The sequence below is a fragment of the Lepus europaeus genome, chromosome 7, assembly GCF_033115175.1.
Source record: "Lepus europaeus isolate LE1 chromosome 7, mLepTim1.pri, whole genome shotgun sequence".
In the NCBI taxonomy this organism is placed as follows: domain Eukaryota; kingdom Metazoa; phylum Chordata; class Mammalia; order Lagomorpha; family Leporidae; genus Lepus; species Lepus europaeus.
The window spans coordinates 59,760,562-59,788,025 of NC_084833.1; the positions used below are offsets into that span (position 1 = coordinate 59,760,562).

Consider the following 27,464-nt stretch of genomic DNA (forward strand, 5'->3'; position numbering starts at 1 on the left):
ATGCACTCTTTATTTTCTCCTACATGTGCCCTCAGATAGCCAAGAAATGTTCCAGGATCCTCTTGGGCAGAACTCTAACCAAGGCATTGCCGTCGTCTGTCACTAGGTGGTCCTATGCTCACCCAAATTCTATTTATAGACAGAGAACTATGAACTCATTTCTATTGGACTGGTTTTACTGCACTAATTTATTTACTATTTTTAACTTTGTATTGATTTTCACACATGGGTCATACACATGTAGGAGGAATTAGACTTGTACCCTGACAGATAAGGAGGTCCAGGACACAGCCTGAGGACCAGACTCATGTCTTTTTCCAACACTCTACCAGATAGAACCAGTTTAATGATGGGTGGCTCTGAGTGGGGCCTTTTGTCCAATGTCTGACATACTCAGTAAAAACTCCATGTTTGCTAAAGGGATGAGAGGCTGGGGAAATTGTGCAATGTGAATAAACCAGAATGAAACTCTGGAAGCTGACATTGTTTTATTGTGGGATTGTCCATTGCTTGAGAAGTACTTGAGGCAGATGACAAGGAAGAGAGACTGCTTTAGGGTTCCTAGCACTAAGAACATGAAACTGTGGCTCAGTGTCCAGGTCTCAAGAACCAAACTCTTCTTTTTTTCCAGTTGAGAGGCCCAAAGATATGAGCTTCAACAGCCTCCTATTGGAGAATGTTGGGAGGTGGCTTTCTTGGAGGCTGCTGGCATTAAGACTAGGGAAATTAAGGGAAGCATTTGAACAGTGTAGTGGGATGGATAAGTTTAGAGCACCTAGTGTAGTGGAGGAGGCAAACTTCTAGTGGTGAAGGATGAAATACAACAGAGCAATGCAGTACAGTGTTGCTGAAATAGTCCGCCTCAAATGTGTACTTTGGCCCTCATCCAAGGGCAAGCCATAGCTGAGGCTGAACAGGCAGTGTTGCATTTCCTTTTAGAACCATGCCTCTCTCAAAGTCCAAGGGAAGGCCATAATCCTTCCAGAAAGGGGCCATCCCAAGGCCCCCCTAGGATGTCTCAGGTTTACCTTAATCCGTTTGGATGTGAGGCCCCAGAAGGGCAAAGGCAGATCTCGGCTTCGAGATGGATGAGGAAGACCCTGTTTGTAATGGGAGATGCAATTCCATGCCATGTCTTTAGGTACCAGTCTGTGGTAAATCTCTCTCCACCCTCTTCACATGCTGTTATGCTCCCAATCCTCTGAGATGTCAAAATACGTACCCCTCCCACCAAGACTATTCATGTGGACTAGAGATAAAGGCCCAGGGAAGCACCAAGGACTTCAGTCCTGTAAGCTGGTACAAGATGCAGCCTGTCCCAGCTCTTCTGCCTGCTCTCCTGCTGCTGCCCCTGGTGCTCCCAGGACAGCCTCAGGTACAAATGGTAGAGGGTTTAAGAAGGTGGGGGACAAGGTTCTGTGCTTTACCTGACTTCTTTTACCATCTGAGGTATGGGAGAGAGTGAAGAAAGAGATGACTAGGGAGGAAGAGAAGGAGGATGAGACACATATTTTTCTCTATTTTTCTTTTGCCTCATAAAGACAAAAAGGGAATACAAGATAAAGACCACAGCAGCAGGAACTCTGGGCCGTATATCCTGTTCAGTTACAAGGCTTTATTTTCTGCACTGCTTTCTTCCAGTGTTGATACTAGAGTTAATGGTGGCAAGTTCTTGATATTATAGGCTATGCTATCTTTTATTCATTGTCTCCAAAAGGCTAAACTATTGGGCTGAAGTTGTAGGCTGAACATATTGTTGGATTACACTATGAGTTCCAGGAGCAGAAAAGCTATGGGTGGGACATAGAGATAATAGGGGCCATGTATCTTAATTTGAAGATTATGTAAAACTTCAGCCAATGCCACAGGCCTAATTAAAAAAATAGGTAACAGTTTTCAATCTAATGCTGGATCATCCAGCTTCAAAATGGTAGTAGAGAGACGGAATTAGACAATTGTGGTAACTAAATATAAATAACTCTATCATGGGAAGGCAGGTCCTATTCTAAATATTTTACAAATATTGTTTCTCTGTTTATGCCTATCTATACTCTATGTATCTATCTTATAAATTCTTAATGTAAAGCAATAAAGCCAACATCATAATTTCCCTAATTTTACATTTGAAGACACCAGGGAACAGAAAGATTAAGTGATTTATCCAATGTCACAGAGCTAAAAATAGAACTCAGCTAACCGGAATTTAGTATCTGTAGGTTTGGGCTCTAAGAAAGTGTACAAGTAATAATGATAGGCAAGATGAAGACTCAAAATTATGTATTTCTCTGCCCTAGAAACTTTAACTGATGCAAGGGGGCTACCTTCATCATTTTGGCTTGTGCTGCACATCAACCCTGATATAGCTGAAGTCTGAAACAATCTTAGGAATAAGAGCATTAAAATGTGAGCAAGCATGAGACCCAAAGGTGACCTGCAACCTTGTCACTCACTAATCATGCAACTTAGTAAGAATTTAAATTTCAGGACCTCTTGTGTTTTTTTTTTTTTTTACAATTTATTTATTTATTTGAAAGTCAGAATTACATAGAGAGAGAAGGAGAGAGAGAGAGAGAGAGAGAGAGAGACATAGAGGAAGGTCTTCCATCTGCTGGTTCATTCCCCAATTGGCCACAATGGATGGAGCTGCTCCGATCCGAAGCCAGGAGCCAGGAGCTTCTTCTGGGTCTCCAACGTGGGTGCATGGGTCCAAGCATTTGGGCCATCTTCTACTTCTTTCACAGGCCACAGTACAGAGCAGGATCAGAAGTGGGGAGCCAGGACTCAAACCGGTGCCCATAAGGGATGCTGGCACTGCAGGCAGTGGCTTTACTCACTATGCCACAGCACTGGCCCTGTTTTTTTTTCAAAATGATAAAATATGGATTACATTTCATCTTTTGCATTGTTTTCATTAATGCAAAATATCAGCCCAAATTCTGTTGCCTCATGGTATTCTTATTGTTAATTTTTATTGTTTAATGATTTAGAAATCTCTGTCCCTGATTTTTTTTTTTTTTGACAGGCAGAGTTAGACAGTGAGAGAGAGAGAGACAGAGAGAAAGGTCTTCCTTCCGTTGGTTCACCCCAAAATGGCCTCTATGGCCGACGTGCTGCGCAGATCTGAAGCCAGGAGCCAGGCGCTTCCTCCTGGTCTCCCATGCAGGTGCAGGGCCCAAGGACTTGGGCCATCCTCCACTGCCTTCCCGGGCCACAGCAGAGAGCAGGACTGGAAGAGGAGCAACTGGGACAGAATCCGGCGCCCCAACCAGGGTTAGAACCCAGGGTACCGGCACCGCAGGCTAGAGATTAGCCTAGTGAGCCGCGGCGCCGGACTCTGTTCCTGATTTTTACAAAAGATTTATTTATTTACTTATGTATTTAATTTGAGAGGTAGAGTTATAGACAGAGAGAGGGAGAGAGAAAAAGGTCTTCTATCTGCTGATTCACTCCCTCAAATGTCTGTCATGGCCAGAGCTGAGCTAATCTGAAAAGCTGAGCCAGGATCTTGTTCTGGGTATCCAGAACAGGTGGGTGCAGGAGACCAAGCACTTGAGCCATCTTTCTACTGCTTTCCCAGGCCATAGAAGAGAGTTGGATCAAAAGAGGGGCAGCCGGGATAGGAACTGGAGCCCATATGGGATGCTAGTGCTGCAGTACTGTAGGCTTAGCCTACTACACCACAGCACTGGCCCCTGTCCCTGATTTTTTTTTTTAAAGATTTATTTGAAAGGTGGAGTTACAGAGAGGCAGAAACAGAGAGATAGGTCTTCCATCTGCTGGCTCACTCCCCAGATGGCCATAATGGCCAGAACTGGGCAGATCCAAAACCAGGAACCAGGAGCTTCTTCTGGGTCTCCCACATGGGTGCAGGGACCCAAGCACTTGTGTACGCTATCTTCTACTGCTTGCCAAGGCCATAGTAGAGAGATGGATTGGAAGTGGAGCAGCTGGGATCGAACCCACACTCATATGGAATGTCAGAACTGCAGTCAGTGACTTTATCCGCTACACCATAGCGCTGCCCCCCCCCCCCCTTCATGTTTTAAGACAAGGGAAATTGTGGGAATCTGCCATATATCTGGAATGGGAGATATTGTAGGGCGCTGAAACTGTAGCCAAACACAATTTAGACAAGTTTTGCTTCCCTCCACAGAACCTTAAGGAACACTTAGCTTCCAGTTATGTGAACTCCAGACAGAGCAGCCAATGAATGAGGTAGGGTGAGGTTGGACCTATCAAAGGTGCTATAAGGGGACTGCAGCCTCAATTGTGGGAAATTAAGGGAAGGGTGATTCAAAATCCTGACAAAATGATTCCCAGGCAATCAAGGAGAACTCCCATGTAGAAAAAAAAAAAAATCTCTAGCACTCTAGAGTTGGATCAGTTTCTTCTCTTGCCTCTTGTTAGCAAATAGCCTGTCATGCCTGGATATGCGTAATTATGTTTAATATGCCTGTGGCCATGCTGTTGCAGATGGCGAGGCGAGAAGTGTTTCAAGCTCTGTTGATGAGGGTGATACAAGCCGTTGTGTGTTTCACTTGCCCAAATCCATTCTGCTGCAGCAGCTAGAACAGCTACAAAGTACAACACAAGAGCTCATTAACAAGTGTGAGCAGGCGCTGTCCAGGGTGAGTGCTGAAGCTGTGGGCTGGGGTTGGGGATTATCCAAGTTCAGCCTCTACTGGACCTAGCATGAGGATGAGTACTGTCAGAGAAGTTGACGAAAGAAGAATAATCTCATCTTTAAGATGAATACTTTACATGAAGGGGAAATTAGGTGCTGGTTCTTGGGATCCTCAGTGATAATAACAGAATTTAGAGAGGCTTATGTAGGAAGTGTTTCCTACATTAATGGGTGAATTAATAGGTATGAATCCACTACAAGATGAGGAAGAAAATTTGGACATAGGCGTAGAATAATCAAAGTCTTGGAAATTGAGTGATCAGTGCACAGAAGCATGAACAAGTTTAAATGGAAGAGTTTAAGCGGAAGAGTTTAAACGAAAGTTTAAACAGAAGAGTTAAAATAGGGGCAGTGTGGGGAGGGGCTTGTGAAGCAGTCTGGAAAATTTAGAATTATCCTGTAAGTAAGGACGAGTTGCTAGAAGTGCTGCATCAGAAATGTGATATGGTTAGTGGCTTAGAATAATCAAAATTGTGGATCTCCTGGGGAAATTTGTTGGGATGTGGCCAGTATGGAAGTCAGGGATCTGCCCATTCATTCAGACACTTACCAAGCCACTCTTATGGGATGGCTCTAATCAGAAAAGGAGAAAAAAACCAGGATTGTAGGGGGTAAGATTTTTTTCTTGAAGCAGAAAGGATATTCCTGTCCTCAGTTGTATAAGGGGGATAACGCTGATGCCCGCATCAAGGACTGATAATAGAAGCAAATAAAATGGCAGATTTAGGAGTGCTTGATAGGCTACATGGTCCTCTGAAGAAGTGAATGGATGAGAAGAGCCACAGGGGTTGATGTTTGGGAGAAATGGCTCTCTCACCCCTTATGCCCAGGTCAGTGAATATGTACCTGCCATCGAAGGCCAAGAAAACCAGGTCCTGGAAATGAGCTACACACTGAAGTCCAAGAATCCCAGTGCCTTCACTCTCCCCTCTGAGGCCCCGTCCTTCAACAAGCTGCAGCTGGAGTTGCAGAGGGTGCAGAAGTCTGTGACCCAGCTTAAAACCAATGAAGGAGTTAGTGGGGCTGGGGATCTCCTCCACCAACTGCAGGGCCAGGTAAGTGGATGGATTAAAGAATCCTTTTCCTCTTCACAGTTTTATATCTTGTCTGTCCTCATGTATTTGGCAATTTCCAAAATCAGTTCTTTCTGGGGGAGAAGAACAGAGCTAAGAAGTATGAGAGCTGGAACTCAGCTCCTAGGAACACTCTATGGCTCATATCCCTGGCATCTCATCTCCTCAGGTGAACAACGCCAGTCTTATGCTCAGACTTCTCATTGACACTGACCAGAGCAACAATCGTGCTCTCCAACAGCAGGTGGATGTCCTTGAGGCCCAAATAAGTAAGTGTGAAAGGGAAACAGGACAAGAAGAGGCCTCCAGACAGCCTGGTCCATCTTTGCCCCCTGGTGAGTTCACAGATTGAATTTCCTAAGATCTTGTTTCCCCAGAACTGGGTTATGAGTGCAAGATTGGCTATGGTGTACTGTGGGGAGGTAAGTAAAGATCTTGAGGGAGATTTAATCGCTCATATTATTTTTTTAAAGATTTTATTTATTTATTTGAGAGAGAGAGTTACAGACAGTGAGAGGGAGAGACAGAGAAAAAGGTCTTCTATACGCTGGTTCACTCCCCAAATGGCTGCAATGGCTGGAGCTGTGCTGATCCGAAGCCAGGGACCAGGAGCTTCCTCTGGGTCTCCCACACAGGTGCAGGGGCCCAAGTGCCTGGGTCATCTTCTATTGCTTTCTCAGGCCATAAGCAGAGAGCTGAATTGGAAGAGGAGCAGCTGGGACTAGAACCAGTGCCCATATGGGATGCTGGCACCACAGGCGGAAGCTTAACCCATTGCGCCACAGCACCGGTCCCTCTTCCATATTTTTGATTTGTGTGTTACTTAGGGATGCAGTCCAAGATTAGTAAATTCTCATATATGGGCATACCCATATACAGACATATGAATACTCCATAATCAGACACATACACACACACACACACACATACCCACCTCTATTGAGGCAAAAATTAACCTGCTTATATACTTGCATATGCACTCAGTGCATGGACATACAATGAAATACACATATAGTTATTATAACACACACTACATTTTCTGTGGGTTGTATGCCTTACACCTGGCTCTTATTTGTCTGCTCTTCTCTCTAGGTTCTTGCACTGGTGGAATCCTCCAGAAAGTCAGCAGACCCTTTGTGGTGCAGCTCAATTGGAGAGGATTCTCATACAAAGCAGGTGCTTGGGGCCGAGACTCAGCACCAAATCTGACCTCTTCCATCTACTAGGTGGCCCCTTTGTGTGCAAATGGCAGGTGAGTCCTGAGTGACTTCTACACCTGGGCCTCAGAATTCTAACTTCCTGCTTAGATTAAGTTAAGAGCATGGCTCTAGCTAAGCTTGAAACTTGAAGTCAAGGTGATCTGATTGTGAAGCTCAGTAGTATCACTTAAATTCAGTGACACTGGATAAATGAATTAACATTTCAAGCCCATTCTTAACCATCTGTAAAATGAGGGTAATTAAATACATAAGATGGTTACATGTGATTACACAAAGGTATAGACAATATATCAGGTGCTGTTAAATAGTTAATAGATAAAGGAGTGGCTAAATGAATCAATGACTAGATGAATAAGCTTTCATTAGATCATCAGCTTGACTAGGAAAGTAGGCACAACTCACAGAGTGTTTAAAGTCAATACCTGTGAAAGTATTTTATAGACACAGGGGAGTAGAAGGTCCTGAGAGGGAGGGATGACTATGCATTGATCCAGTCACTGAAGAGCCCCAGTTGAAGTTCATCTAAGAAAGATTAGTATTATCAATTAACCATGCTCTCCAAACCTTATAGATGCTTTGCAGCATATGAGATACATTTATATGATTATGTTTTTGGAATTCTCTCACAATCCTTGTAGTTAAGTCAGGATTTATTCCCTAATATCAATAGATAAGAGTACTCATTTAAGGGACTTTCTAAAACTCATGAGCATTAATATCCCAAATGCAGCTCCAGTACGATATCTTGCTACAGGACATCTGTATCTTAAGGGCAGGTGGAAGGTAGTGGAGTCTAGGTGCAGAACAGTAGACCACAAAAAAGAAAAACTAATAGCTATCATTTTGAATTGTTTACTTCGATAAAATTATTGTATAATTGTTTTCTTTGCCTTATATTAGTCAATCCTGACAATTAACCTAGTACATTATTGTGTTATTCCTTTCACAGATTTTACTTATAAACTGTATGATCTTGATCAAATCAATTAATATTTCTAATGCCTAGCCTCCTAATCTAATAGGATAAAACCTAGTGTACATGTTTTATTAGAATTAAATGAACTCATGCAAATACAGTGCCTAATAGGCATGACATGTGTTGATGCTTTTATCATTACTCTTACAGTTTTTTTGTAATTATTTCATCATAATATGTTTTAAGTAAGTGATATTGGATTATAAATAGATTCTGCTTGATTCCAAAGTCCCTACTGTTAATTAACACACTAACTTGCTTATTTTATAGTCCTTTTTTCCACTTTGCTTATTACTTCTACTAATGATCATGACGTGGGGGGTTTGGCCTAGGTACTTTGACTACTATCAGCTATACAAGTCCTATGATGATCTGGTGCTGCTGAAGAACTATGAGGAGCAGAAGAAGGGCTATGGGGATGGCAGTGGAAATAACTGTGTACAAGAACTTCATGTACTTTAACTACTATGGCTCAAATGAGATGGCCAAGGTGGATCTTGCCTCCAACACCCTAGTTTTGCGGTGCCCATTGTCTGGTGCCACCTGTAATAACCGCTTCCCTTAGCCGGCGCCGTGGCTTAACAGGCCAGTCCACTGCAGTGGCTTTCAATGTGGTAAGCCTGGGCTTCAGCAGAAGTCAGCTTGTGAAGAGCCCTGGCAGCTCTGCCAAGAGTTGGATCACTGGAAATGGACCTGCCCTGGAGTCGAAGGATGCCCAGGTCAGAGCCACAGATCTTATTGGCTCTAAGCTGAAAAGCCCTTCACTCAGCCCAACTTCCAAAGTGACCACTGCAGCTGAGGGGATGGTCAAGTAGGGTCAGCAACATTGCAGGCAGAACTGTAAATTTCTTGTTAGAGATGCCACCTGCCTTTACCTGGCCAGCTCTCCTCCCAGGCCAGCCAAGTAATGAAAGTCAACAGAGTGCCTTCCCCTAGGAGGTTCACACCTCCCTTAGGATATACCCCATGTGAAGAGATAGATAGGTCTGGGCCTCTTAACTTACAAGGCCTAAAGCCCAACAGATTATTATCAAGCCCCTTCTATCAGGTTCTATTTGCCTCTCAATCAGAAAACTTAATTGTAGCTTAGCACCTTTCTTAGCTCCTCTAATAATGACTCTGTCCTTTGTTCTAGACCCTGTCTAGCACACTTAAGCCTCATTCCTTTGTAATCATAACCTCTACTCTACCACCAATGGCTCTACTCCCAACCTGTGTGTCCTGATGGTCCTCTTCCCCACTTAATGCTGTATAATTGTTCAAACCTGGTAAATGCCACTCTTAGGATCATTGGTTACTATACTCACTCTGTCTTTTATGACCTTGTCTAAATATGATCAGGGTCGGCAAACTTGGAAGGCTTCCATAGCCTTGACAACTCATGACGACAGCCTAGGGTGGTTACTGGCACCATAAACTAGAGTGTCAATTTGTTGGGTCAACAACAGGAGTCACTGTGCACTTGCTCCTCATGTGGTATCTCTGTCCTTAATGTGCTGTACATTGTGATTTAATGCTATAACTAGTACTCAAACAGTATGTTTCACTTTGTGTTTCTATGTAGGTGCAAACTGTTGAAATCTTTATACTAAATTGATCTTCTGTATATAAAGAGAATTGAAAATGAATCTTGATGTGAATGGAAGGGGAGAGGGAGCAGGAGAGGGGAGGGTTGTGGGTGGGAGGGAAGTTATGGGAGGGGGAAGCCATTGTAATCCATAAGCTGTACACTGGAAATTTATATTCATTAAATAAAAGTTTAAAAAAAAAAAGGGAAAAAAAAAAGAAAAAAAAAAGAAAAAAGGAAAAAAAAAAAAAAGAATCACTCTCTCTCTCTCCCTCCCTCCCTCCCTCCCTCCCCCTTCCTCCTTCCCTCCCTTTCAAATAAATAAACATTTAAAGGAAACATTCTTGGGTATCCCTATGTCTGCCTAAAGGACAGGAGATTTTTTCCCTATCATATGAGAACACATTCAATTAGGTTTAGAATTCCAAAATCTAGATGCCAGAAAAAAACATGACCTCCTTTTTCACATAAGACCTTCATCTTGTTCCATTTTCATGCTTAAGGCCCACCTTATCCAACTCACTAGAAAAATTATTAAAGTCCTTCCTTTAGCGAAGATGCTATTTTTACTCATAGAAATGTGCTTCCCTAGACTCAATGTTTCATACAAAAAGCTTGACTTCCCTTTAAGGGAACTACACATAGCACTGTGAAGAACACATTGTTCATCAAGGAGCTTTGTTCTCAGTTTTCTGTAAGATTTTATTATAGAGAATTGGACTCCCAAATATGTCCATATTTCCTGACTGGTCTTGGTAGTGTATGAGGCTAAAATTGACATCATAATATCCCTTTGCTGAAGAGGTCATGTCCTTGGTGGGTGGGGCAGGAGGAAGGCAGCCCCAAGAGGATTTAGTCCACCTTGTGCCAAGTATGAAACAGTAGCCACAACAGACCTCAGCTGGGCAACATCTGGAGAACTGGGGTGAGGGTGTAACATCACAAAATACTGGCCCTTGCCTAGTCACTCTTCACTTTTTGGGCAACAACAAAGCTAGCCTGTGGCCTAAGAACAAAACATCAGAGACGAAGGACAACAGAAGCATTTTCCTGCCCTCACCCCTTCTGCCCCTGCTTCTACCTGCTCACATCTGCCTGCACACTGAGGTCCATGCCACATGTCATCTCTCGAACACCCAGGATGTCCCACAGCAGGCATCCTTCAGATCTCCCTGAAGACAGAAAAATCTCCTCCAGGGTCACTCGAGTAATAGTGAAGACACCAGGCAACCAGAAAGACTTTGTTGTAGGTGATGATACCTCGGTAAGGCAGTTCAAGGAGAAGCTATCAGCTCATTTCAAATGCCAAATGGACCAACTAGTGCTGGTCTTCATGGGCCGCCTTCTCAAAGACCATGACACACTGAGCCAGTGGGGCATAGTGGATGGACACACCATCCATCTGGTCATCAAGTCCAAGCATGGCTCCAGATCCCTAGCCCATTCCTCTAGGAAACTGCCAACAAATGAGTCCTGTCACCAGGACAGGAACACCAAAGAAAACAGCAGTGGGGTGTACCAGCCTGCTGGTATGAGTCAAACCCCAGTGGAACCAGCCCATTTTGTGGAGTCTGCTGTGCCCAAGGTGCATACCCAGGATCTGGAAGTAGGTCATTCAGAACGCATAGCACAGATGCTAGAGAATCCTAATATCCAGCGACTTCTGTGCAACACAGAGTTCATGCGGCAGTTCATCTCAGAACACCCAGACATGCAACAATTGATGCAGCAGAACCCAGAAGTCTCTAATCTCCTTGACAATTCTGAGATTCTATGGCAAACTTTAGAGCTTGCCAGAAGCCTTGCCATGATCCAAGAGGTAATGCAGATGCAGCAACCTGCGCAGAACCTTGAGCATCCACAAAATCCACCACACTACCTGGGCTTAGAGACAGTTCCAGGTGGGAGCAATGCAATGGGTCAGAGCTATGCTGATTCTATTGACCAAATCAACAGTTTGCAAGACCCTTTTGGGGGCAACCCTTTCACAGCCCTCCTGGCAGGACAAGTGCCAGAAGAAGGACAAGATCAACCTTCATCCCCACCTCCACCACCTTCCCATGAATGGCAAGAACAGCTTCCACAGCTCTCTACAACCCGGGTCATCTATACTAGTTCCTGTGGCTTATCCTCAGTCACCTCAGCCAATGCCACCATCAACGGGGTCAACTATACTTCTAGGGAAAGTACTGCCACAGTCTCCACCAAGGACCGGAGCCATATCTGTACCATTCAACAGGCAGTAGGAACACCAGCTTTACCTAGTATAGAGCTCAACCAGCAGCCTCAGGAAGAAGACAGGGATGGCACCATCTCACTAGATAGTTCTGACCAGAGATTAGAGGATGATCTCCAGCTGTCAGAGGAGCAGACCAACTCCCAGATCACAGGAGGCATGATGCAGTTGCTTATGAGCAACCCCTGCCTGGCAGCTCAGATGATGTTGTTCATGAGTATGCCCCATCTGAGTGAACAGTGGCGGCAACAGCTACCCACATTCCTGCAACAGACTCAGGTTTCTGACCTGCTTCTAGCCCTGGCCAACCCTAAAGCATCACAAGCAATATTGCAGATTGAGCAGGGTCTCCAGCTGTTGGCTACAGAGGCTCCTGTTCTTCTGCCTTGGGTTGCACCCTACCTATGGGGCCTGGGTTGGCTTCCTGCCCCCAATTGCAATTACCCTGACACAGTTCCCTGGACTGGCAATGTTCCAGAAATGGCTGATCCCAAAGCACCTGAGTGCTGTCACAAATCTGGAGCAGTCCTACAGAGGCTACAGTCCCTAGCTGGAGACCTTTCCCACCCTCTTCAAGCCCCTGAGGTTAGATTCAGCAAGCAGATGGAATCTCTCCAGGCCATGGGATTTGGGAATCACCATGCCAACCTACAGGCACTCATTGCTACTGAGGGGGATACCAATGCTGCTATCCGTAAGCTCAAGAGATCTCGGGGATTGTAACCCACCATGCCTACCTGTCTGCTTAATAACTGCCACTGACACATTTGATCACTTCACCTGCTTTTTCTGCCTCTCCTGCTGCTTCCATTCAGGAAAAGTCCTGGAATAGAAGAACTGAACCAATGCTTTTACTGCTGAGTAGCAAATCACTGGTCATGGCTGGAAGATCTGTCAATAAAATGGCTACACCTGCTTGCTCCCATCTAAGGTTTGGTTTTGATTATTTTTAAAAATGCAAGTAACTGAATGATATCCTTGTCTTATCTACCACACATACATGAATACACACAGAGACACAACACACACTCACATTAATGCCAAGACAAGAATTATCACGGTTGCACACACTATGCTCTTATAAACAGACATTCACATAGTCAAGGATTCAGATATATAAGCACATGTGCACACAGCCATGTGCATTCACAAATATACACAAAGACCTAGAGATACATAAACAGACTCACACATATATATATAAGGGAGGAATTTTATAACACAGCCATACAGAAAGGGAAACATACTACATAGATAGACCCAGGTATTCAGTCGTAAAGACTATCTTGATTTCTCAAGCTCACATTGTTCAAGTTTGAAAGAAAATGGGAAGAATGACCTGGGATGTACCAGAATAAGAATAATCCACATGCCAACTAGGTCCTAGTGAGTACTTTCACCATTAGAGTCTCTTATTTGCCATTGCCTGAATTATTAGGACTTTGATGAGCTGTCACTGTTATGTCTTTAGCGTACAGAGAAAGCTGTAGCCACCCTCACTACATATTCCACCAATTCATGGGACACAGCTCCTTAAAAAGCATCACATTCTTCAGCATATATTATGTTTGAAGCTCTTCTTTCCCCAGGTGCTAAGGCCCTGTCTTCTCTTCCTGCCTCACCTAAATTATCCTAGCTGGGTAGCATATGCAATCAATTGGGATTCAAGTGTTCAGTTATTAAATAAATAATAAGTTCTTGCCATAATTTAATAAGTCAACAATGCTTTAGACATTGGATAAATAATACTGACAAAGCAAAGATCCATTTTTTTGTGGAATTTACTCTCTTTTGTAGAAACAGTATATTAAGTTTTAATAAATGTGATGAAGATAAATGAATCAGGATAAGCTATTCTAAATCGGGAAATCAGGAAAAGCCTCTCTGAACATGTGTTGTATGAGCAGAAATTAGAAGGAAATGGAGGATAGGTAAACGTGCAATTCCCCTGGAGAAGGACGATGCAGGCACAGAAGTCTGAGTGAGAGTGACAACTCTGAGGTACGGGTATTCTGTTTCTGAGGAAGTACAAGGAGGTGATGCACAGAGAAATCAGACTGAGAAGAGCTTTGCAGGTCTGGTGAATAGCTTGGATTTTATTAGGGATGTAATAGAAAGTCACTGGTGGGCACATTGCAGACACTTTAATACATTAGAAGATCCAAAAAGCTACAAATGAAATACAAGAGTTCCCTATTCTCTTCCTGTTTCCTTGAACTTTATAGTCATGCTTGATATTTCTCCCTTTGCATCATTATCTTCATAGAATTCAGTGTCTTTTTAAAAATTAAATTTTATTTATTTGAAAGATGAGGTGGGCATAGAAATATGTCCCTTCTGCTGATTCACTTTCCAAATGCCTGCTATATCTGAGCCTGAGCCAGGCTGAAGCCTGGAGCCAAGAGCTCAATCCATATAAATAGCACATGCCAACTAATAAAAAGAAACTCATTGGGCTTTTCAACAAAAGAATGGAGTAATTCAATTATCAGTCTGATTATGAAGGGGGAATAGACTATAGTAAACAGAAATCAGGGAAGCAACAAAGCCAGGTGGAGGTTTTGCTGTAGGGTAGATGAGAGATAGTATTGTCTTACTGGTGGTGACTAATAGTCAGATTCTGCATTCTAAAAAGGGCACACAAAGAATTATGTGCTCCATATCAGCCACCCCTTCCTAGCTTTCACATTGCCACCTGCAAGTTAAGGACCCCCAAAGCTCCAAGTGCTTCTAGCAAGCTTTCTTTCAGAGACCCCTACATCACCACCACAGCTAATTAAAAAAGTCTCAGAGACTGGAATTGTGGCACAGTGGGTTAAGGTGCTTCTTGCAATATCTGCATCCCATATTGGAGCACCAGTTAGAGTCCTGGATGCTTAACTTCTGATCTAGAGCTCTTTAATGCAATTGGGAAAGCAGTGGAAGATGGCTGAAATACTAAGGCCCTTGCTACCCACATAGGAGACCCTGATGAATTGCTGGCTCCTGACTTTAGCCTGGCCCAGCTCTGGCTGTTGCAGCCATTTGGGGAGTGAGCCAGCAGATGGAACATCTCTCTCTGTCACTCTGCTTTCAAGCAAAAAAAAAAATTTTTTAAAGATTTATTTATTTATTTGAAAGTCAGATTTACACAGAGAGAGAAGGAGAGGCAGAGAGAGGGAGAGAGGTCTTCCATCTGCTGGTTCATTCCCCAATTGGCCACAATGGCCCGAACTGCGCCGATCCGAAGCCAGGAGCTAGGATCCTCCTTCAGGTCTCTCATGCAGGTGCAGGGGCCCAAACACTTAGGCCATCTTCTACTGCTGGATCAGAAGTGGAGCAGCCGGGTCTCGAACCAGCGCCCATATGGGATGCCAGCATTGCAGGCAGCTACTTTATCCACTACACCACAGTGCTGGTTCCCCCCCGCAAAAAGTCTTTTAAAAAAGAAATTATAGCTAACATGAACTTTTCACTTACACATTAAAATATCTTTTAATCGGATTAAATCTTATATCCTGTTTACCTCAATTAACATAAATATTCCAAGCTGTCAATGTCATTTTAATTTTCATCCACAAATGCTTCAAAAATCTCTCATTAGCCTGTTTTCCACTCATCACCAATTCTGCAAACTTTTCTATCCCACTATTTAGAAGTCAAAATTTATCAACAATAAAACCCTCATATCTATAACCTTTTTACTAATAATTCTTTTAGTCTTTACTATAATGAAAATTTGTCCACTGAGAGCAGTGCTTCTCCAGCACAGGCGAATGCTTCTTTTATTCACCATGGAAGTAGACATGGGTAAGTATCATCCTTGCATTTTTCTGATGCTTCTTTGTGCTAGTATTCTAGCTTCAAGACCACTCCATAGGGTTGGGCATTGTCAAACAGCAGCAGGTTAAGCTACCACTTGCTATACTTGCATCCCACATTGGAGCATCGGTTTGAGTCCTTGCTGCTTTGTTTCTGAACCAGCTTCCTACTAATGCACCTGGGAAGGCAGTGGAAGATGGCCCAAGTGTGTGTGAGCCCTGACATCCATGTGGGAGACCTGGATAAATTTCCCGGATCTTGACTTCTGCCTGGGCCAGACCTGGCTGTTGAAACCATTTTGGGAATAAACTTGATGGAGGAGTTCTCTTTGTCTCTCCCTCTTTTCTGCTCTGCTATTCAAATAAGTAATATTCTGCTCTGCTATTCAAATAAATAAATAAATATTTAAAAAAAGACAACTTTGTCATCCATTCTGGCATAATTATTTTATAAAAAAATTGTGCATTCTGAATTTCTTTTCTTAAAAATTAAATTATTTAATCTTTCATTCATTGGAGAGACAGAGAATGAGAGAGACAGAGAAAATTTCTATCTACTAGTTCACTCCATAATGCCCACAACAACAAAGGTTAGACCAGACTGAAACCAGGAGCCAAGTCTCCTATGTGGGTAGCAGGGACTCAATTACTTAACCATCACTGCTGCCTCCAGTGTCTACTTTAGCAGGAAGCTGGAGTCAGGAGCAGAGTGGGTATTAAACTGACGTAGTCAAAAGAACATAACACATTTTAATTTGTACACTAACTGTCCGCTTAGTTCTGGCATTATTTTTAAAAATATTTATTTATTTGAAAGGCAGAGTTACAGAGAGGCAGAGGCAGAGAGAGAGAGAGAGAGAGAGAGAGAGAGAGAGAGAGAGAGAAGAGAGGGAGAGGTCTTCCATCCGCTGGTTCACTCCCCAAATGGCTGCAATGGCTGCAGTTGCATTGATCCAAAGCCAAGAGCCAGGAGCTTCTTCCAGGTATCCCACATGGTGCAGGGTCCCAAGCACTGGGGCCATCTTCCACTGCTTTCCCAGGCACATTAGCAGGGAGCTGGATCAGAAGTGGGGCAGCCGGGACTCAATCCGGCACCCATATCTGATTCTGGCACTGCAAGGTGGTGGCTTTTTACCCTCTACACCACAGCGCCAGCCTCAGGATTTATTCTTACACTTGATCTTAGCCAAAAGGCCGAGAAGCGATTGGGATTTACTCTTAAGATTGTTTTCTCTTTCTCCTGTATGGCATTTTCCTTCTGATTGAATTATTTCCAACAGAATAAAATTATGATACTAGTTTCATCTGAAATCTAAACTAAAAACCCTTTGCCTCATATTCCCATGTAGTCATCATTTCCTTGCTTTCATTTACAGGAGTTACTACATCCACTTCCTTATCAACCTATTTGCCTTTTTTTTTTTTTTTTTTTTTTTTTTTTTGACAGGAAGAGTTACAGACTGTTAGAGAGAGAGACAGAGAGAAAGGTCTCCTTCTGCTGGTTCACTCCCCAAATGGCCGCAATGGCTGGCGCTTCACCGATCCAAAGCCAGGAGCCAGATGCCTCCTCTTGGTCTCCCATGCAGGTGCAGGGCCCAAGCACCTGGGCCATCCTCCACTGCCCTCCCGGGCCACAGCAGAGAGCTGGACTGGAAGAGGAGCACCCGGCGCCCATATGGGATACCGGCACTGTAGGCTGGGGCTTTAACCTGCTCAGCACCAGCCCCCCTGTTGGCTCTTAAATACACTCCAAATAAGGCTTTCTGCCACTACAACACACACAAAGTTGGCTTCATCATGATCGCCAATTATTCTTTTGTCAAATCCAGTGATTAATTTTTAGTCCTCATCTTACTGACACAATGACATCATTTGACACAGCTGATTCCTGTCACCTTTTTAAAAAATTTTTTTATTTATGTATTTTATTTGAAGAAGAAAGAGAGAAAGAGAGAGAGAGAGAGAGAGAGAGAGAGAGAGAGAGAGAGAGAGAGATTAATCATATTTGCTGGTTCACTCTCCAAACATCCACTATAGCCAGAGCTGGACCAGCCTGAAGTCAAGGGGCTAGGAGTTCTATTTAGCTCTTCCATGTGGCATGGGCTCAAGAACTTGAACCATCACCTGCTTCTTTTCAGCTTTCTGACTTTTTTCTGGTCTCCTTGACTACTAAATATTTAAAGAGCCACAAGACTAAGAATTTTTTTAAAAAGTCATTATGCTTTTTCTTTATTCTTATTAAATAATCTTATGACTCCAAGATTTTAAATACTCTCTAAATACTAAAGAAGTTTATACTCATAATATTCAACTATTTTTCTACATCTGCAATTTGGATGTAAAATAGACAATCATATATACATCTGTTTAACAATCTGTTAATTGTGTTTAACACCCTGCTTACTCCCTGGTCTTTTAATTTTATTCCAGTAAGTCCATTTTTGGGGGGTTCCTTTGGATGTAATTGACTCCTTTCTTATACTCAAATCCTGTCAGCAAATTCATACTTTGCAAATACTTGTAGAATTATGGTTAATGTTGAGTCAGAAAAAGAAAGGAAAATGAGATTCCACAAAAAAGATTCTCAACTAGGAAGCAGATGAATTCAGGTATCTACAAGGACACAAAGAATTAAGGAGCTTTTCACAATTGCCCACGCCCAGCCTGAGTATCCGCATACCTCATATGAGGTTGTATGGAAAGGCTTTCGACTTGAGATGTAGTCATCCCAGGACCCTCATTATGGGAAAGGCAATTCAGGTACAGGAAATAGAAGGGGTAAAGGGTATCTGTGGGCTGGGGGTGGGAGAGAGGAAGTGCAGAGTGCCCATGAATCCAGAGCACCTTAGAGAATTCTCAAGAATCCACTGCGTGAGGTTGTGATGTCAGTACTGAGGTCACAGAGGTGACCCAATGGAGTGGGTTCCGGCCCAGAAAGCCTCAGGGGTGACTGTGCAGCAAGATGAGGGTGATTTGGAGCCCTGCATAAGAGGAAGGACGGGGCCACAGCTGATTGGTGTGTATTCCCTAGAATGGGCTTTTCTCTCTTTGACCCCTCAACCATAAACTAACTACAGAACTTTTTCCCAGGGCCCAAAATTTCCCTCTCCTGACCTCTCCCTCTCCCAGGGACCTCAAGCCTCATTCCATCTGGAATGTTTCATTGTCCCCTACCAAGCTCAAAACCCTATCATGCTCACCTTTCTGACTTTCGCCATTGCCTGAAAAAGTGATCTTATTCTATCCCCATCCCCCAGCTGTGTCCCCATAGACCTGGTTCTCCTGCTGCCTACCATGGCCAAAAGTGGAGAGGCCCTGCCACAGGGCAACCCAGCACCAGTCCAGGATCCCCACCTCATCAAGGTGACAGTGAAGACGCCCAAGGACAAAGAGGATTTCTCAGTTACAGACACGTGCACCATCCAGCAGCTGAAGGAAGAGATATCTCAGCGCTTTAAGGCCCACCCTGATCAGCTGGTCCTCATTTTTGCTGGCAAAATCCTCAAGGACCCTGACTCATTGGCACAGTGTGGAGTGCGAGATGGCCTCACTGTCCACCTGGTCATCAAGATGCAGCGCCGCACCATGGGCAATGAGGGCTCAGCTGCTTCAGTCCCTAACCCAGGCCCAAGTCCCAGATTACTCCCATCACCAAGCTCAATTTACCCAGCTGATGGGCCTCCTACTTTCAACTTAGGTGTCCTTACAGGTCTCAATGGACTGGGCCTGAGCTCTGGGAGCTATTCTGACCAGGCAAACTCACTGATGTGGCAGCATGTATCTGTGCCTGAGTTTGTGGCTCAGCTGATTGACGACCCTTTCATCCAGGGTTTGCTGTCTAACACGGGTCTGGTACGCCAGCTGGTTCTTGACAACCCCCATATGCAGCAGTTGATTCAACACAACCCTGAGATTGGGCATATTCTCAACAACCCTGAAATCATGCGGCAGACGCTGGAGTTTCTACGTAATCCTGCCATGATGCAGGAGATGATGCGTAGCCAGGATCGGGCGCTCAGTAACCTGGAGAGCATCCCTGGGGGCTACAATGTGCTTCGTACCATGTATACAGATATTATGGACCCAATGCTCAATGCTGTACAGGAGCAGTTTGGTGGAAATCCTTTTGCCACTTCCACTACTTCTAATGCCACCACCACCAGCAGCCAACCTTCAAGGACAGAGAATTGTGATCCCCTCCCCAACCCCTGGACTGCCACGTATGGAGGCTCGAATAGCAGACAAGGAAGGAGGCCTGGGGACCAGGATGCATCAGAAATTAGAAATAGGGTTCCAAACTTTCTGGGTAGTTTAGGGCTCTATGACTATCTCCAGCAATTGCATGAGAACCCCCGTTCCCTAGGAAACTATCTGCAAGGGACTAGATCTACCCTCAACCCAAACCTGGAACCACCATCACCAGGAAGTAGAGTTCCTCCAGCTTCACCCTCATCCCAGGAATCGGGATCAGGTCAGCCCCTCCCCAAGGAGTCAGTATCAATCAAGGGAAAGTCTTCCTGCCCAGCTTTTCTGAAATACTCACCAGGAAGCAGCACTGGAAAAGATGGAGGCCATGATGGTTCAGGGAAGGGCTCTACTGGCCATAACACTAGCTTGCCTGATCTTGTCTCTGGGGTAGGGGATTCTGCCAACAGGGCCCCATTTACTCCTTCACCATCTTCTCCCATGACAGCCACTCCTGGGGTCTCTGAACCTTCCTGGCTGCCACCACAGGCACATCCAGTACCTCTGAGGCCAGATGGCATGAATCAGGTTTCGCAGCTGCAGGCTGAGACACACCAGCAGCTGCCACTGCTTCTGCATCTTCAGTCGGCCATGGCAAACCCCCGTGCCATGCAAGCCCTGCTGCAGATTGAGCAGGGCCTGCAGATCCTGGCTGCTGAAGCCCCTCGCCTCCTACTTTGGTTCATGCCTTGCCCAGGAGGGCTGGGCAATGTAGCAGGAAGTTCAGAGTCTAGAGAAGGTGCCCTTATGACGGAGGATGCCCACCCACCCCCAGCTCCTGAGGTTTCCCCAACACAGTGCTCTACAGAAGAGCTGGGCTTCCGTTCTACTCCCTTCCTCCAGACATTGCAAGCCTTAGTGGGTGCCAATCCCCAGCAACTGCAACCAGAGGCTCACTTTCGAGTGCAGCTGGAACAACTGCAGGCTATGGGGTTTCTGAATCCTGAAGCCAATCTTCAGGCTCTCATCGCTACGGGCGGTGATGTGGATGCTGCAGTGGAGAAGCTGAGGCAGTCATAGGAGCCCTAATTATTCAGACCATATCTTTTCCTCTGTGCCTTTTCCCCATATCCTATTACCCTAGTTCTCCTATTCTTGAATACAGCTGCACTATAAACCAAATTTACTATGATGCCCTTTACTTGGAGACAATGTTGTTCCAGAGTCACCGAGGAAGACTAAGAGCTGGAAACAGGGTGGGGAAGCTGAGTGACTCAACCACTCCCGCCACTGTACCCCCGTGAGGCCCCAGTCTGGGTCTGTGTATGACTATCTTGAGATGCAATTACATCTACTCTTCAGTGTCAGCCACTGTCTGAGTCTGATTATTGTGGTTTATGAGCAAGGGAGAAATGGGTGGTGATCAGGGTCGTGTCTTACATGGATGAAAAGGCTAGGATGGGGAACAAACGGTTTGATGTTAGAGGACTCTGAGTCACAGAGAACAGAGGAGGGAATGTTGCTGTAACTCGTTCAATGTTGAGGCCTGTGGCTTTCCTGATGTCCTTCCAAAGACCCTTCACATTTTGTGTCCTGTAGTAGCTCCATCATGTACTGCATCATGTTTAGTTCCCTACCACCAGCCTGACTGAAGAGAGAGCACCATTTCTTGTGTGTGTGTGTGCCTAAGACTATCACATAGGTGGCTTTCACTTCAGGATTTGATTCTGATCCTTGAGTGGATAGACAGAGATGCAAATATTCAGATTGAATTCTAAGATTGCTGTATCTCACCAAGTTTATAAAAAGTCCCTTGTAGCCAGGTTCAGAGAGTTTACTGCTCACAACTTTTGACTCAAAAATTGAGTACTTATTATGTACTCAACATTCTTCTAGTTATTAGGAATTTAATATGAGTAAAAAAAGACATTATTTTACTCATATGTGTTATTATCTTATAGTAGCAACTGTTCAAACTGTGAGTACATCCAAGAATGTTTACTATGTATAATTATGAACTGTGATAAAGACTACAAAGAAAAGATGGGGACCTGTGAAATAAAATAAACAGGGCTTCCTTCAGTGAGACAGAAAAGGTTTCTATCAGTATGTGCTCCAAGTTAAAACTTGAAAAGTGATAAGAATGAAATGGGTAGAACTTTGAGACAGGAGGAGAATATTCTTGGAGAAGAGTCATGGTGTACAAAAGCACCGAGTTAGGTAGTGCCAAGCCCTTGGGAGGTGACTTAGGCCCTCAGACTAATTTCTTGTTTGTAATCAAGGTTGCAAGGTTGCTTTCCATTACACATGAATTACCAGGGTAAAGGAGTAAAAGTTCACAAATCCAGCAAGAGAACAATGCATAAACGTGTTCAAGGAATCACACTGGTAAATACACTGGGCATGAGCATAAATACACAATGTACAAAATACACTTACACTTAAATACAACTTCCTGTGGGTATGTCTTACATATACATGCACAATCACACATTCAAAACATGCTCTGTTAAGTCAGAATTTTATCACAGAATGGGAGTGTAAGAATTGTTCATGCTACATTCCTGACAAGGAAGGGAAAGGGCCCTGACGGGAGGATACCGCCATGGTGGAAGTGACTGTGATGAGTATTTAAATGTCAGAGACTCAGTCTAGGAGAAACAAATCCTCTGCCTGTGCCCCAGGATACCTGGCCCTGAGGATCTACCTTTGAACTACCTGTTTACAAAATAAAGGAGAGGAAACCAGCTTTGGGGAATAATTTTATTCCAGGAATTTAGGTCAATGTCCAGGTGGAGCACCAATCTTCAAGAACTTTCCATTTTACTCCCTCTCAGGGAAGTTCTTGTCCAGGTCAAAGAAGCTCTTGTTAATGGTAGTGCTGGAGGGAAAGGAAGAAGAAAGACTTCATATCCCTCCTTTCCTGCAATTCATAATGTGAGTACATCATGGCTCCCTCTAAAAGGAAGATAAATAATACAACCTATAGTTTCCATTTTTGGAAGACCAGGTAGGGAAAACAAATCTCATGGAAAGAAATGTTGCTGTTTGTCTGTCTGCCATCTGGCCTGGAAGAAGCCTGAAGGCTCAAACGAAGGTAAGCCCAGCACACCAGGGCACACAGCTGGTGGCTCGGTCTAAAACTCCTGGCTAGGGAGAAGGGTGTTCTTTTTGTTCTCCATATCCTTTTTTTTTTTTTTTTTGGCTTTGGAAACTTTATTATTCTATTATTTTTTCATCTTTTTTTTTAAACCTAGAAACCTTTTATTTAAGTTATTCAAACATCATGTATTTCTTATATACAAATTTAGAAACATGGTGATTCTTCCCACTCTACCCTATAACATAAATTGAAAATAGATCTTTATAACAATAAGAATGGGGATAGGAGAGGGAGGAGGAAGACAGGTGGGACTACAATATCCTTTTGAGAGCCATTCACAGGGACAGGGTTCTCAGAAGCCTAGTTCTGTAGCTTCATCAGAGACTGAACTCATCATCTTCTTGCTCAGCTCCCTGATGGTGCGTGCAGCTTAAAAAAAAAAAGAAATCTTTATACTAAATTGATCTTCTGTATATAAAGAGAATTGAAAATGAATCTTGATGTAAATGGAAGGGGAGAGGGAGCGGGAGAGGGGAGGGTTGCGGGTGGGAGGGAAGTTATGGGAGAGGGAAGCCATTGTAATCTATAAGCTGTACACTGGAAATTTATATTCATTAAATAAAATTTTAAAAGAAAAAAAAAAGTTTCTGGGCTGGCGCTGGGGCTTACTTGGCTAATCCTCTGCCTACGGCACCAGCAACTGGGTTCTAGTCCCGGTTGGAGCACCGGTTCTGTCCCGGTTGCTCCTCTTCCAGTCCAGCTCTCTGCTGTGGCCCGGGAAAGCAGTGGAGGATGGCCCAAGTGCTTGGGCCCTGCACCCGAGTGGGAGACCAGGAGGAAGACCTCACTCCTGGGTTCGGATCGGTGCAGCGCCGGCCATAGTGGCCATTTGGGGGGTGAACCAACAAAAGGAAGACCTTTCTCTCTGTCTCTCTCACTGTCTAACTCTGCCTGTCCAAAAAAATAAATAAATAAATAAAGTTTCTGGGACGAGGAGGTTCACTGCCTTCCACTTAGTAGCTGAGGGCCCGGGACATACAACACACTCAAGATTGTTGAATGAGGACTGAGTAAATGAGTGACCAAATGCGAAAGTGATTGGGCAGACTGGGTAGATAGAAAACCCATCAGAAGATACTACAGCATGCTGTATGCCATTGGGATTTTGGGGAGAAGAGAGCCCCCCCGGCTGCTGCTACAGAAAGGGCATTCTCCTGAGACTTCCTTGCTTTGAGGCTCACACTAGCAGTATGGACCATGATCAGACATCCAGGCCTTGGAAGGACAGGGCAAAGGGCTGTGTGGATGGAGAAGAGAAGGAAGAAGCCATGGTCCTTTGATCATTCTAGCTCTAGTATTTGGTTCCTTTTTAAAAAATTGTGCCCTTCCTTCAGACCAAGAGATTTGTGAGAAAAGTAAAACAAAACAAACAGAAAACACTGATAAAATCTGTAGTGCTGATTTTCGTCACAAACACCTAAGAGGGTGGACGGCAGTTCAAGAGAATATAATCAAAACCGCTAAAAGTGTTTATACAGATCTGTGTTCTAAATATTCTAATACCTCTATCATAATCATGTGCCATATACTTTCTAGGTATTTTAGGATTTCACTACTTGCATTTAATTTTTTTTTTTTTTTGACAGGCAGAGTTAGACAGTGAGAGAGAGAGAGACAGAGAGAAAGGTCTTCCTTCTGTTGGTTCACCCCCCAAATGGCTGCTATGGCCAGCGCTGCACCGATCTGAAGCCAGGAGCTAGGTGCTTCCTCCTGGTCTCCCATGTGGGTGCAGGAGTCCAAGCACTTGGGCCATCCTCTACTGCTTTCCTGAGCCACAGCAGAGAGCTGGACTGGAAGAGAAGTAACCGGGACTAGAACCTGGTGCCCATTTGGAATGCTGGTGGCACAGGTGGAAGATTAACCAAGTGAGCCACGGCGCCGGCCTCTACATTTAATTTTAATAATATGCAACAATCATTGAGGCTTTACTAAATGCAAGGCCCTGTTCTAAGCTCCTACATTTGATTCTTGTTTGAGTTCTTTAGTCTGGGTAATAGTATCCCTATTTTATAAATGAGGAAAGCTAAGGACTACCCAGATGGGAAATAGCTTAATGTTAGAACTCTTCACATTATAGCCAAGATTTGAAGTTAGACTATTTCCATAATCCATATTCTTAACCATGGTGCTAAATCAAATTCACTGAATTTCTGTTTTGTTCCTTACCCAAACAAAAGCAGGGCAGGGTAGAATTTGTAGTTATTTAATTGAAATTGTTGTAGCTTTTAATCCTGCAAATATTTACACTGGATTTAAATATCTTCTTTACCATATCCTATATATGTGCATTTATGTTTCTCTTTTTTAAAGTTTTATCTCCTAGTACTATATTCCTTCAATTATTTTAACTTGTAAATATTTAGTGACAAAAAGTACAATGCTTGATTCATTATTTCTTTGCAAAATACCTTGGTTAAATGTGTATTTTGAATTTCCAAATGTACTTCATAGCAGATGTCAAATTTCAGAAAGTTCAAACGAGAATTTGATTGGCTTTCCATTACACTTAAAAATTAGAGGAGAACTGAGAACTTTACAGTAGTTTTCCCTTTTATAATAGGTAATGTTGCCAGTTATTCAAGATTCATTTTTTTCTCTATAAAGAATTGTAGTTTTGTATGAGTCCTACATATGTGAGTTTGCTTAAGCATTACAATTATTTGGTTGTCATTTTGATTGTTATATTTTCTGAATGGATATTGGTGTGATGAAATTGTGCTGCCACCAGTTACAGTATTTGAGAGAAAGAGAGACAGAGAAAGTCCCTATGTGCTGTTTCACTTCCCAATTTATCAAAACGGTCAAAGCCGGGAGCTAGGAAGTCAAAATAGGTCTCCCACATGGATGGCAAGAACCGAGTAAGTTGAGCCATCACTTCTGCCTCCCAGGGCCCACATAATCAGAAAGTTGGAGTCAGGAGCAGGAGCCAAGGATCAACCCCAGATACTCCGATGTGGTACAGGGGAGTCTTAATGGATGCCTCAACCACTAGGCTAAATGCCTACCTCCAGATAGATTTATTTTGCTGATTCTTATGTAATCAAATGGATGCATCTTCCATAAGTGGTTGTACAGCCTCCATTCTTCTAATTTACATATGTAAATATTCATTTAGTACCTACTATACTAGGCAATGGAGTTACAGTAGCAAAGATGAGGTCCCTGTTTTCATGGGGGTTTGTATTCTAGGCAAGAGAGATGTAAAATAAAATTAGTAAACAGAAGAAAATATCACTTGATGATATGTTTTACCCATAAAATTAGAGTAGTGAATGGCTGAGAAGACCTTGGTGATCCAAATGATAAAAAGGGACGATTTTGTGAAGATTAGGTGCAAAAACATTAAAGGCTTAGGGAGAAGCTACTGCAGTGGCCTTAAAGAATATGTTGGGCACTTAATGTGCTCCAGGAGTAGAAGACAGGCTGTGTACCGTCAAGCTTTGTAGGCAGGTAGAAAACCACCATTAGGAAGTACAGGGGCCAGGCAGGAATCCAATCATGGGAGGTTTTGTTTGTCAAGGAATTTAGATTTCATTTTGAGAGTGATAAAGAGATAGCCTTTGCTATTCTCACCAGGGGATCTAATTCAGTGAAATAAACCTCTGAGACTGTCATAAGCCATCATTGGCTGGAATGTCCTCATCTGATACAAGGAGAGCATAGCTTAGCAGTAGGGCAGAATCAGGTATTTCTCATTCAGCAGAAGTCCTACAGCAGCTGATGCTTATGGTATAGTCATCCTGGAGTTTTCTCTCCAGTGACAACTCTGGGTGGAAGGAGACAAGGTCCTCATCAGGAAGTCAGAGAGACACTGTGTGTTAAGAGGATCCTCAAGCTCCATAGAAGCTAGTGTGGTTTTAGCTCCTCCATGCATCTGTATCACATATTTCTGCAAAGGACAGGCTTTGCTACAATTTGCCTATATTCAGGAAATCCCAAAGCATGGAATTCCCAGCAGATATTTACAATTCTTTGAGTTCAGAGTTAGTTTACCAGCCACTGGTTATTTTGCTGTCTTGCAATAATTGTATGGTTGAGGTTTTACAGTCATCTGTTTGTCAAGATAACAGAGCCAGTTAAATTTAACTGAAAAGTAGATTCTCTTGCAATGGAATAAAAGACTTTTTCAAAACTCTTTTACCCATGTATGTCAGACTACATAAAGTACTGGAATCTGGGATGAGTATTAGTGAGTATAATGGTTTAGAATTGGTTCAAGAGGCTTTAATTTAGGCTTACCACTGAAAGAGCCAAGAGTCAGGGCAAGAGATATGTGAAATCAAAGGCATAGAAGATTAGGTAGATTCCATAGTTCTTGCAAACATGCATATTGTACACATGAGTTTGTCAGTGCATTCTTTGCAAATCAAGCAGTCTATTCATTCAAAGGGACTCAGAGTTGAGGATTCATTACATTTTTTTTTATATATTACCAGGACAGGCAGAGACCACATTGGTATTCAATAATCTACTCACCAAAATTAAAAGAAATTCTATGCATGGTAGGCTACATATTCTATATTCTCAATATTTTATCATTAGGGTCATTACAACCCCACA

The 27,464-nt window shown here is 43.4% G+C and overlaps 2 protein-coding genes and 1 pseudogene across 2 annotated transcripts; all 3 read left to right on the forward strand.

The window, feature by feature from the left end:
• Positions 1-1,306: 1,306 nt before the first annotated feature.
• LOC133763794 (olfactomedin-4-like) lies at positions 1,307-8,518 on the forward strand (annotated as a pseudogene).
• Positions 8,519-10,631: 2,113 nt separating this feature from the next.
• UBQLNL (ubiquilin like) lies at positions 10,632-12,479 on the forward strand. The gene has a single exon (XM_062198165.1). The coding sequence runs from the start codon at positions 10,632-10,634 to the stop codon at positions 12,477-12,479; it is 1,848 nt and encodes a 615-aa protein (XP_062054149.1).
• A 6,338-nt stretch (positions 12,480-18,817) lies between these two features.
• On the forward strand, positions 18,818-20,821 carry UBQLN3 (ubiquilin 3). Its single transcript, XM_062198166.1, has one exon. The coding sequence runs from the start codon at positions 18,851-18,853 to the stop codon at positions 20,819-20,821; it is 1,971 nt and encodes a 656-aa protein (XP_062054150.1). The 5' UTR covers positions 18,818-18,850.
• Positions 20,822-27,464: the final 6,643 nt, after the last annotated feature.